At 40.0% G+C, this 13,258-nt stretch overlaps 1 protein-coding gene across 1 annotated transcript; it reads right to left on the minus strand.

Annotated features, from left to right (window-relative positions):
* Positions 1-10,712: 10,712 nt before the first annotated feature.
* On the minus strand, positions 10,713-13,167 carry LOC120572619. Its single transcript, XM_039821941.1, has 9 exons — positions 13,086-13,167; positions 12,911-12,955; positions 12,599-12,804; positions 12,342-12,438; positions 12,024-12,186; positions 11,756-11,859; positions 11,529-11,673; positions 11,308-11,434; positions 10,713-11,178 (listed from the first exon to the last, which is right to left on the minus strand). Exons 4-9 carry the CDS (start codon positions 12,434-12,436, stop codon positions 10,850-10,852), a joined length of 963 nt encoding a protein of 320 aa, XP_039677875.1. The 5' UTR covers positions 12,437-12,438; positions 12,599-12,804; positions 12,911-12,955; positions 13,086-13,167; the 3' UTR covers positions 10,713-10,849.
* Positions 13,168-13,258: the final 91 nt, after the last annotated feature.

Below are 13,258 nucleotides of genomic sequence, written 5' to 3' on the forward strand. Positions count from 1 at the left end.
TGTTAATGGTATTGTGTGTTGTTCTTAAATGTTTTTGCTAACAGAATTATATATAATATTTCTAGGGTGACATGGACACAATCAGGACATGGTGGTGCCTTTTGCTCCTTTCTGGTCATTCAGTTGTCAGGTGTGTCTGATTTCATTATCACATGTACAACTGTAACATAAAAATGTGTAACAAAGCCAAAATTATACATATAGATCAAATTACTATTCTTCTTAATCTCTAATATGTAATTTAAGATAATCTGTCTATTTTAAAGGTTGGCACAGAAAAGGAAATATGAAGATCCCATCGTAGGAATCACATTTTGATAGTTGTTGACAATGTTGTAACCTGCATGCTAAGGATGATTTATTATATGATTTGATTCATTTTGGATCCAAACCTCCCACTTCATATGCATACTTTTTACTGACTTTTAAATATTTATTTGCACCCTGTGATGGTTAAATAATTGTTGTCTGTGTACAGATAATAGCAGATAAGGATAAGGAGGAGGCAAACAGGCCCAGGACAAAATAAGTGTTAAATGTGTTCCTTCAGGAACCTATTGACCTGACCACGGAGGGGATTCTTGAGGTGAAAAAGAAACTACCATAGCATGAGACATAAAATAGCATCAATGTTTCTTAATTTACAATGCTTACAAACAAAATACTATAGAAATTATTTTGACATTCATCTACGATATGCTTTGCAGATTCAAAGATGTTGACTGGAAGACATATTGCTTGAGGTGGTCCTCCGGGATGGTGATAAGGCACTGATGACCTTGACCCTAGTCTGTTCCTCGTTCAGAGACATAGTTAACTTTAAATGTTTCAGCACATTTATCACATCAAGCATAGTGTTAAAGTTCATAATCCTAAAGTTTTGTAATAATAAATAATTTGTGACTAATTGGAGCAGGTTCTCCTCCAAATACCGAAAAAGAATTCCGGACAATGTACTCGGTGCTGAACTGCTCCCAGTGCTATTGTCTATACAAGAGCTGCATGCCGGGTATGTATACTGTGTAATGTGCTTTGAAACTGGATGGCTGTTTGAGTTGTCACTTTATGACAAAAAGACTGTCTGAAACAAAAAAAACAATCTAAATACTGTATCATGGCAAAATGCGAGTATGCTTTTGTTCTATACCGACAGGTTACGTTGGAAGAGGAAGGCGGGGTGAGCTGTGGGGGGTATATTCTGAGGATCCCCACCCTGGATTCTGCAGCCATTTCTGCCAACTAACGGCAGGATTTCCTGAGGAGGGATAAGAAGGATTGGGGGCCTGTTTCACAAAACCAAGATAAGGGATTAAGCAGGGATTTCCCAGTTATCCTGGATAAATTTAGCCTTGACTCGGTTTCACAAAAGCAGAGGAACCTAAGTTAACATGGAGATTTAATCTATCTATAGCTAGCCTGCTCCTGACCAGGCTAACAGTCAGGATTTATAAATCCTGGAGCCTTTTCTGATCACCCAGCAGTGGTTTTACCCTATTGTTATCAGCTTGGATTAAAATACAACAGGTGCATGTTGCTTTTCATTTAAGTACTGTTATTATTTAAAGTTGTGACCATTATTCATGGGACAGTCATTATTACGGATATATTGCTGTATGAAGACTGCTGTTCATATTGTTGTTAGAAGTTTAATGAATATATCACGGCAGTTGTTGAGATAATTAGAAAAGGCTGATACAATTTCAAATGTGTTTTAAATGAAGTCAGTGATGAAGGGAAATATATGAAGTGCTGTAGATGTGTGTTTCTATAGTGGACCAATGCACCTTAAATTATTTTAGTTGATAATTTTTTTTTGTATTCTTTAACGACTATAATTGTACATTTTTAAGAACATAACCTAATTGTACAATCCTCCCAAATGATTGACTTAGTTCACTGGACCAGTAACTATCTAGTGATGTAGGCTACTGTTCATTCATGTAACAACAGGGAGAGGACACCTCAATGGTTTTTGACCTTATATTTTGCTGGGGGGAAATAACTGATGAATATCACTCTGTTCCATTCATGTTTACAGTGTGCATGGAAATCATCACTTAATTATCTTTATAGTTTCTATATTTTAGGGTCCAATTTCTTCAGTGTCTTAATTTTTCCATATTTTCGAGGGAACAAAGGATATAATATGTAGAGAAGGAAACTCGTCCTCTATAAAAAAAAACACGCGAGAAAAAGCGTGTCAGATAATAGCGGACAGACTGAATGATAGTCTAAAAATATACATTTATGAACTACTGCTCTTAACCAAAACCATTCAATGAGTCACTGTCATTTGCAAGAACAAACAGTTGTACACTTTGCATTAAAAGCGAGCAGTGGAAGTGTCAGGGCCGCACCATCACCAGCACTCACTCCTCCCACTCATTCATGTTCCCCATCACTCACTCCTCTCAGCCATTCACTATCACTGATTACTCGCACCTGCACTTCATTACACCTCGTCATCAGTTCACCACCTGCACCTCATTAGGCCACCACCTTTATAAGCAACACAGGCGCATACACTCCCTTGTTTGGTCTTGTTGCCACATGTTGCTACTCGTGTGCTTCACTACACTTAGACCTACTCTCTGGGACTACCTGTAACTCTGCTGTGTACGTTCCTGTAGTCATCCTCCTGTTATCTGCTGCTAACCTGAGTCTTACCTGCTGAAGATCTGCCTGTTTGTTCTTGCTCTCTGTTGGACTTTGCCAATAAAAGCTCAGCTTCACTTACCTCCTGTCTGTTTCCTGTGCAAGTCGTGACAGGAAGTTAATATGACTTAGGACATTTATATTTTAGCCTATGAGAGAGAGGGAGGAACAGAGTGAAAGAGATATTTACGCATCATATTCGCTTATAGCGTTATAGAAAATTGATCTTTATGGTAAATTTCCAGAGTATGATTATCTTCTGCTTACTTTTGAGGTAAAGAGTACAACGGTTAATTTGTGCAAATGATTAGTAGCCTAATCCTTGAATGGTAGGATTATGACGGCTTCAATTCAGAGCAGTGGTCAGTTAATGTTTATGTTTAGGCTGCTTACGCATTCAGTCGGTCCGTGATCGTCTGCTACGCTTTCTCTAGCTGTTTCATTACAGCAGCCGTGTTTCTTTTCTTTTTATACAAATAATGTGTTTCACGTCATCATACTTCCACAAGAAGCTGCTGCTCACTCTGTATAAAGTAATTAAATAAAGTAACAATGCGTATTCTCCATTTTGGCATCAGTAAATCTGTGATCGACCTCGCGGTCTATGAAGGAAAGCCGTGGACGCACATCTATCTGAATTACTTCAGCCTGACTTGATCTAGTCTCTCCTCCTCAGCCTGATCTAGTCTCTCCTCCTCAGTCTGACCTAGTCTCTCCTCCTCAGTCTGACTAGTCCTAGTCTCTCCTCTTCAGTCTGACCTAGTCTCTCCTCCTCAGCCTGACTAGTCTCTCCTCCTCAGCCTGACTAGACCTAGTCTCTCCTCTTCAGTCTGACCTAGTCTCTCCTCCTCAGTCTGACCTAGTCTCTCCTCCTCAGCCTGACTAGACCTAGTCTCTCCTTTTCAGTCTGACCTAGTCTCTCCTCCTCAGCCTGACTAGACCTAGTCTCTCCTCTTCAGTCTGACCTAGTCTCTCCTCCTCAGCCTGACTAGACCTAGTCTCTCCTCCTCAGCCTGGCTCGGCCTTCGTGAAAAGCAACAAGCCAGGATGCACAGATTAGACTAGGTCAAGCCTGGCTTTATCAGTTATCCTGAATTTATAAATTCTGCTTTTGTGAAACAGGCCCCTGCACACACAAGAATACAAAAATTAACATGTTACACTCTTTCCAAGACTGCTTTTTTTTATATTCTATATTGTTTTCACACTTCACTGGGACAGACATTGCTGCTTATCAGCAAGGCGAGAGGGCATGAGACGGGAGGCTCCAGGTTGCAGCCAGAATTATTTTTTTATTTTAAGTATGATAGTCTGAATTTATCTTGTAGACATATTTTTTTAAAGTATTTTATTAATTAGTATTATTGCCATTACTGTTTTTGTTTATTACTGTAAAAAATACATCAAATATATAAAGTATTTTATTCATTAGCATGATAGTCTGCATTTATCTTACTGTTTAGTTAAAAAACACCAAATATATTTTTAAATTATATTTATATAATATTTTATATTACTAAATCTAATGTATAGCATATTTGTCAGAATTTAAACAAGTCTCCCGAAGAGACACGGGTATCTCTCTCTCCCTCACCTCTGCCTGCTGTGCTGTGTGTGTGTGTGTCTGTGTGTGTATGTATGTGTGTGTGTGTGTGTGTGTGTGTGTGTGTGTGTTAGTGTGTGTGTGTGTGTGTGTGTGTGTGTGTGTGTGTGTGTGTGTGTGTGTGTGTGTGTGTGTGTGTGTGTGTGTGTGTGTGTGTGTGTGTGTGTGTGTGTGTGTGTGTGTGTGTGTGTATGTCTGTGTGTGTGTGTGTCTGGTCTGAGAGACCTCCAGCTTACAGCAGGGTTTCTGAGCAGGACTTCTCGCATAAAACGTTGTCAGAAGTGAATTTAGTGATGAATAAGATGGGGAGAACTGTTAATTGTCCCGTTGTTAGTCTGTCTGTACCGGAAACCTGACCCTGGTTGACCTATAGGTCCCGATGCTGAGAACGGAACAGAGAAAAGACCCTGCTGTCCTGAAGTAGAGCTGGAAAAGTTATAGGAACTGCAGCCAGAGGAACTTAAAAATCCCCAATTGGTCCAGTCTGAACACGAGATTAAAAGTGTTCTAGTCATTTTATGTTGTAAATATTTTGATATTTTTTCCCCCACTATGGCCACACCAAGACCCGCTCTTCAATATCTGCTATTGGGCAGGCGTCCATGCTTACACAAGGTAATGTAACCTGATTTGTTCAGGTCCGATCCCCTGACCAATCGGCTATCCTAACCTTAACCACTCAAGGTCAAATGCCTAACCCCAACCAACCCCCCCCATAGACAGTATATATAATGGATCACCAGACCCTGTGTCTCTGGATGGAGACCAGTGAAGGATATTAGAAGTCTCTTTTCCAGTGCTGGCTGAGCGTTACTGAGCAGCCTCCAACTGAGCTTGAAGACGTAAATGTGACGTGAGCAACGTGTCTGAAAGTGTGAAGTCTTCTGGTAGCTGTGCCGAGAGAAATCTCAATCATTCCCAATCTTACAGAGACGGAGAGCGTAGGTATATGTAAGGAGATAACATAGGCACAGGCTAATTACTGATCACTAACATGCTAGTTAACATTAGTTATTAAACCTAAACAGCTAATGTAAGTCCAAACTGCCTGCGAGCTTCTCCTGTACTATACGGTAATTGCTCTACTGTGTGACAGTAAGTCTCGTGGTTATGACCCAATCGTTAGCCTATTTGTATAAAAGCGTCTGCTACGGAGCCATAACGTGAGGTACAAGGTAATGGAGCCTTTTTATATATACTTACTACTCGTGAACTCGTACCAGATGGTTGTTCTCCCAGTTCCAGTTTTTGACGTCACACACACATAAACAACAATGGCGGCCCCTGTTGATACTGTACAGATGCCGGGGATTAAAGGTGAGAAATTGAAATAACCGGTAACGTTAACATTAGGTAACGGCCGCTACCTAGGTTGCCGTTACCTCACGTGTGGTAACAGCCGCTACCTAACGGCAACATTAACGTTAGGTAACGGTAACGTTAACGTTAGGTAACCTAGGTTATTTTTTGGTAGCTGATCTTATGTACTACTTGATAAACTCAAAAGATTTTGAATCAGACTTTCTAATTGTTTTAATGTTTTTCCTCTCACAGGGAGCACCTGGAATCAGATGGGGGTGAGCTCCCCAAGAGCCTCCAGGATCTAAATAATCAAATAAAGAGAGGAAAAAGGGGGAAAAGAAAATTGTGGGAGGAGATTGCCACAAAGCTGACAGAAAAATTCCACTTACAATTTAGTTCTGATAAAGTGGCACGCAAGTGGCAGACACTTATTGATGAGTATAAGGCTGTTAAAGATAACAACAATAGTACAGGGAGGGGGGCCATGAGATTCAAGTTTTTCGATCAGATGGACTCATTGTTGGGAGGACAGCACGATATAGTGTTCCCGATAACAGGAGACAACAATGACGGATTAGTGATCCGTAGGCCGGAGGTGCTTGGTGCAGGGGGAGAAGAATATGGACGGCCAGTAGACCAACACACCACACCACTGGCACGAAGGCCGAGGGGGGCAAGGGGGCACACAGATACACTGGCAGAAGCAATTAAAAATTCAGACCAAGCAAGAGATAGGAGACATAATGAGCTGTTGGAGGATTTTATGAGAGGGTACCTGAACATCAATAACGAACAATAAATATTAATAACATAACATATAACATTTATTTATTATTATTTATATTTATTGACTTGTTTGTTTAACTAGCATTTGAGTTTCTGTGTTAATTCTTCATTAAATCTAATTTTATATTTATACATTTGTGGTTATTGTCTTTTTGGTGTAACATAAAAGCACAATGCACATTGGAAGTAGGGGAACAAATATTGAATTTAATTAACTTTTGTAAAAAGTTCTAAAGGTTCTCATCCTCATGACGAGGGCAACCAGCGGGATGGTCCTCGCAAATCGTCGGCAGGTCCAGCGTAGAGGTTGTGTAGCATGCAGGCTGACATGATCAGCATGACCACCACATCCAGCCTGGTGTTCTGTAGGTCCCTAATCCTCCTCCACTTGCATTTGACCTTGTCAAAATATTATAGAATAGAGGAGGACAAGGTCAGTGACTATATGGTTTGAGAGTGAGTTTCTGAGATTGCGAGTTTGATTATGAGCCGTGACATAGTATTATGGCGTTATATTAGTGCCAAATGTCGAGAGCTCAGTGAAACATCTTCACGAGCAAATAATATTAATTCACCGCCGCGCGAACACAGCAGCGGCGCGAAAGAAAAAGCGGGCGAGAGGAACAAACAGCCGCAGTGAGGAAAAAACAGCTGCGAGTGCACATAACAACCACTGGGGATTACGCGCGCACGGTGAGCTCTGCTCCTGTGCTTTTATTCTGCTCGCTCGAATAATGTTTTGCTTTCGCTCGGCGTTAGTCGACCTCAATTTTGACAGGTTGTGGGAGGGAACAAACGCTGGCTCCTTGTGATTGGTTATTTCCCACACGGAAGCCCAGGAAGGGATGGACCATGGTCTTGACCATAGAAAGCCAGCGAAGAAGAGACCTTGACGAAGACAAGAGGAGGACGGTTTATGAGGTAAGTTGCGGAAAAAAGTTGCGGAAAAAACACAATTTGCATCAAAGTGTATATTTAGGAGATATGTTAGTGCAGGTGACAACAACGTTATGTTTTTAGCATGTTAATGTGTATTGTTATGTTAACGTTAGTTGGCAGTCAATAACGTTAGTTAAGATTAACGTTAGCTAGCTAGCTGGTGTTTGAATACCTAGCTAGCTCCCATTAAGGTTACTGTTAACTCCCTATGTCTTGCAGGTAACGTTATGTTATAAAGCTATAGAGTAAACTGCGGCTTAATTTGTATGAAAGTATATATTTCTAAAATATGTTAGTGTAGGTGACGGCAACGTTAACGTTACTTATTTTTTAGCTAAACGTAATATTAACTTTAGTTAACGTTAGCAGGCAGTCAAATGTTAACATCAGTGTTTAAGTAACGTTAACGTTAATTGCCGGTAACGTTAGCTCCCTATGTCTGCTGGCTAGTAAGTTAATCTAACGTTAACGTTAACGTTATATTAGCTAAGTTTTAAACTGCAGCATTGTTGGGCTAGCATGAATAGTCTAGCTATGCTACAGAATAAAGCAGCATTGCTAGACGTTGTACGTTAAGTATTAACGTTACATTACTTTTTGTTAATGTTAGCCACAAGTTGAAGGTAATGGCAGACCAAAATGAGGTGAGAACCTGATTCTCAATGTTCATTTTAATCGTTAGATTGTGGCGTTGTTTGTTTCTAATGAGATGTTCTAATTTCTCCCTAATCCTCCCGGACGATTTACACAAGATGGCCAACAATATAGTGGCCATGTTGAGGACCACCTTGGGCAGTAAGTAAACATATACATATATATATATATATATATATATATATATATATATATATATATATATATATATACACACACACACACACACACACACACACAGTGTACGTGCAGTTTAATGTCCCAAGTCCCCCATGCAAAGAGAAATGGCAGGATGACCACATTCTCTAGAAAGTGTTGTGGCTAGCTAATAATATGTTAAATGAATTACAAATTTAAAAAAGATTCTGACACTGAACTGCACATATACCGATATGAATAACAGTGTATTGAAGTCAGTGAATTAATTACGTAAAATGTATTATAACTGAAGTTCAGGGACAGCCAAGGTCAGGTAGTGAGGAGCAGAGACCACAGGGACCACCAGGGACAGCCAGTGTACATGCAGGTTCCGGTTCTTCTGTGCAGCAGAACATGTCCAGGTTTGGATATTTATTAATTCATTTTGGCTGACATTTTTTTACAAAGCAACTTACATATGTCAATTAGGCTATTACAAGGCCAGTCTCCAGTGAGGGTAAAGGTGCCTTGCTCAGACACAACGGCTCCAAGGGTACCCGGCAATCGAATCCCCAACTTATAGTGGCTACTGCATGCTAGACCAGCTCAGCCCAGATATATATATATGTATTTGGCCTAAACCCTCTAAATGTTTAAATGAAATGGATGTGTCTGTCGAAATACACTTTTCCAACTGTTTTGTGCTTATCCCAAAAAAAGAAAAAATGGGGACAAAAACTAAAACAGACATTCAGCAAGAGCCTTGCACACTTCCTCACACGGTTTTATAGTGGAAATCTTAAATATATTTAACTTTCATCAACACACTTTCTCGCAGGTCTTTCCCAGGGTTTTTTAGAGAAAGGCAGAATTCCCGTGCCGTACGGACAACAAAAAAAAGACCTGCCAGCAAAATAAACCACGTGCATTTTTTCTTGTTGGACCGTCCACGTGATAAAACCCCCAAACAGTCCGAAGAGCTCGCCCTCTTACAGGCCGGGATGGGGAGAAGGACTATTCAGGTCCCTGAGGGTGCTTGCCACAAGGAGGTACTCTATGTGATCTGATTTTACACTGCTGTAGGAAGCAGGCTAATACTTTGTAAAAGAAAACATGTTGTACAATCAATCTTTTATGAATCCTGCAGTCTAATTTGAAGACCTTTTGGCTAGTTTTACTTGAATGCTTGCTTTTGAATTCACAGATAACTTATCTTCTTTGTGAAGTCTACTTCAAAATGAATGAGCTGGAGGGGGCATGGATGCTCCATAAAGCCATGGGTAAAAAAGCATTTAATAGAATTTTTCAAAGCTTACATTCATTTAAATGTCTACTTGAGAATGATGACCAGAGCAACATGGGTAATATCTTCTCCCAAACAGGAGGGTCTGGTCAGAGGCGGTTGACCTTAGTCTCCCCAGATGAGATGGGTTACACGGGGGCTGGGCTGTTCAAGTCCTGGGGAGGCAAGGGCTGTCTATATGTAATGCCTATACAACACCGACTGGACATGTCTCCCCTGCCTTACACGGCACGGGAGTTTGAGGCAATGCCAAAAGCCAGGTGTGTGTCATGCAGTAAACATGTGCCGTTGCAGCTATTAAGTCTGCATGTGGAGACCTGTACAAAGCCGGAAGTTGATGAGGTATGACATCCTGATTCAAAAGGTGTGTCCTTATATAAACCATATTCAGCCTTCTCTATTCAGTGTACAAGTTGGTATTAGCTTTAAAACTGTTAATTATTGAAAGAAATTGTTTTAATTCCTCTGTGTTCATGTTTATGTATTTAATAGATCCACTCTGACAACAATGTTGATGAAGGGGTAAGCTATCAAAATAATTGTCTTGAATGAAGGTCATATATGGCTGTTATTGAGCCACAGATTGATGATTACATTTCTGAAATATGATGTGAACGACACAATGATGTTTTACAGGCTATACTGCAGCAATCTAATTTGGGGAGTACGGTGAGCAGACTGCAATCTCCTCCCCCCCCCCCCCTTACGTATTCACATTTAGGGCTACACTAAGTTTCTGACATGTATCCTTTCTTTGCAGGATTCCACAGAGCTTCCCCAGAGTGTAGCAGGCAGCACCGTGCTGAACTCCGACACACAGTCGGACAAAATTTGCAATTAGCCATCCATTTTCGTAAAACAGCCCATATTTGAGCTTTACATAGTTGATTTCTCGCATAAAAAAGTTTCAGAAGTGAATTTTGTAATGGAATAGCAGAGATCTGCCTGACCTAGCTAGATTCAGAAAACTACCTGATCTCAGGTCAGTTGTGTATGTAAATATTGGGGCGTGACTGTTCTCTTAAGGTTCCGGATTTTGAGATGCTTGCGCAAGCAACTCAGCTTTGTTGGGATTCGCCCGTTTTCAGCGGCAGTTTCAAAATATGAGATTTTCATAGTAAAGGGGTGTCAGTGGGACTTTGAGCTTCTATGTATGTCCTATTTACCCACCGAACTGTCGTTATTCAACTATGACAGGGTAAAATCGGTTTTGCATTCTATCACCCCTTTAAACATTGAAAATAACAGAAAACTGCATTCTGTTGGAAATAAATATTTCCATGCCAAACACATTGTGACAGAACTGATGGCAAAAAAATTCAACGGGATAGTTACTTGGCACCCAGTCAAAAGCTCTGACTGGAAAGACAATGCCAATACAAAATGTTCAATTTGACAATCAGACAAATTTCAATTATTACTACTAAAACATGTCTTCAATCTGGACTTCAGTATCATTCAACAGTTATTCAGCTGCGGCCAAAGTCATAGCCATATGTTATAGCTTGAGCAATAACCCTTCTGAACTCCTCCTGTGTGGTGAGATGGGCTACAGGAAATGTTACGGAGCACGAGCAGGCATTCACAATTGGGTAACAGATGCTATGTGTCCCATAACGCACCTGACAATCATGATCAAATTCTATTGTAATACTGAAACCCTCCCGGTCTGCGTGACTGAGGGGTATGTGTGCTTGCCCTGTCAGCCACTGACAGAACTTGCCCACATTAATTAGCACTTCCTTGTCACCTTCATCCTCGGCAACGCTTTCAGGTAAGACCGTGTTGATTCCGTCTTCTGAGAAAACGGACGAAAAGGAAGTATAAATTAAGTGGTATAATTGAAATAATTGAGAAAACAAAATTGCCCACATAAATGTTAGTACTACCTACTCTGGTAGACATTAACAATTTAGTACAAATTTACCTTCGTCCTCCATGTCCTGTATGAAGTCCTGCAGAAAATTGACTACTCTGCACTCTCTCTGACGCCTCATTGTACCCTTCTCACTGAAGACAGGTGATAGTGACTTCACCAAGAAATCAGCATCCACCTTCATTTCACCAAAAAGAACGAACACAATTGCTTAATGTAGAATTCTTGGACAATATTCAATGTAGAATTCTTGAACAATATGTATTGCTTACCTTGCTAAACGATCCAAGTACAAAGAGCTGTCTGCAGATGTCCTTTTCTTTCTGCACCAAGCTGAGGAGGCCATACAGCTTCATACCTGAGCAGATTTGCTGGAGCATAGGAAGTAACCTCACTGTTGAGTATAGGACAATAGATCTGTAAAATAAAAGAGGTTCAAAAACAAGTCCAGTTCCATTCTGAAGTTTGACCTTACATTCAACTTTAGGAAATATCCTACCGCAAAATATCTTCCCTTTTTTCAATGGATACTGGCCCTGTATATCCACATGACAAAATCCTGTCTGTGCACTCCATCAGGGATGTGTTGTCAGCTGCCCGAATCTTAGAGGAAAAAAAAAAAACCCACACTTACTGTGTTGTTTGAAATTCACAAATTCGCTCATATGGTTTTGAAATTAAGCATCCTAATGGCCAGAAAAGTGTGCAATTAATAATAATGACAACACTTCAACAATTTACAGCACCCACACAAAAGACATGCTTACCTCTTGTATTAAATCAATGAGTTCTGGGTCTGTAACAGCCATCTCAGTGATCGCTTCCTGGTCCAGTTCTCCAGTGGACATGTAGTTGTAACACCAATCCATGAAGAAATTCGGGGGTGGTCCACCTTGAGCAATGCTCACTGCCAATATCTCTCCGACAGTCCTACATTCCATCCAGAAAACAAATAATAAAATAATTATCCATGCACAATCAAAGTGAGCACCTTTGTGCATGTGAACATTACAATTGTGTGTGTATATATATATATATATATATATATATATATATATATATATATATATATATATATATCCTACTTGAAGTGGTGTTTGTCCATGTCGGTCATTGAATACTTGGGGGTTTTGCCATTGTCCCCTCCCAGGAAGAATCTGCTCTGTATACCTGTCACCATTTCTTTTTCAAATAGAAAATTACAGACATGTAATCTACCATCTGAAGACATGACCAATTTGAACAGCATTTATGTAATGCAACACAAATTAAGTTAATAGAACACAGAATATATTTTCTAAATTCTTAAGGAATGAATTGTTTAATTGAAAGAAAAAATTACCAGTTAAAAACTCCTTCCTCAGAGCCCCGTTGTCAATCCCGGTCTCTCCGAGGAATGTTACCCTAAGAGGGTTTTTGGGGGATGCTTTTTTCTAGCGCTGCCACTGCTTCATCCCCCTTTCAAGCATGTCCTCCCTCGTCACACAGATGCTGAATATAGCTGTGTTGTCCACCCTTTCATGGAGTACTCTGATGACATCAGAAATGCTGAAAATGTTGGAAAAAGATTGAAACGAAACACTGATCAGTCCAGATAATTCTAATTCATGTGAACTTTATCATATCTTCAGAGGGAATATTTATTTTTATGTACCTTTCAGTCGGATGTGCCTGGCTCTCCTCAGTTTCATTACAAACTCTGTGTAAACATATGCAACACATTGTGGTTATACTAAAGGCTAAGACTTAGTCAACTGCATAGCAAGATAAAAGAACTGTGCAATACAGAAATTGTACTTCAGAAAATGTCCAGGCAAATTGAGAAATACCTTTCACCACATATGCTTGCGTGGATTTCCACAATGTCAGAGGAAATCCACTCCTGACATATTGGACATGTTGTCTGAAAAATAAATATATGGTTAACATTGCTTCTCATAACTGCTAACGAAACACAATGCAACAATTTAAAATGAAGAAAAATAGACTGACATGACAAACA

The sequence above is a fragment of the Perca fluviatilis genome, chromosome 14 (assembly GCF_010015445.1).
Source record: "Perca fluviatilis chromosome 14, GENO_Pfluv_1.0, whole genome shotgun sequence".
In the NCBI taxonomy this organism is placed as follows: domain Eukaryota; kingdom Metazoa; phylum Chordata; class Actinopteri; order Perciformes; family Percidae; genus Perca; species Perca fluviatilis.

What these genes read in the sequence shown, in the direction of transcription:
- LOC120572619 (XM_039821941.1), bottom strand. Translation starts at nt 12,436, where the DNA reads ATGGTGACAGGTATACAGAGCAGATTCTTCCTGGGAGGGGACAATGGC. An exon ending in TCATTGATTTAATACAAGAG is followed by an intron (nt 11,860 to 12,023) that starts GTAAGCATGTCT and finishes TTTTCCTCTAAG; the next exon opens with ATTCGGGCAGCTGACAACAC. An exon ending in ACAGGACATGGAGGACGAAG is followed by an intron (nt 11,179 to 11,307) that starts GTAAATTTGTAC and finishes CCGTTTTCTCAG; the next exon opens with AAGACGGAATCAACACGGTC.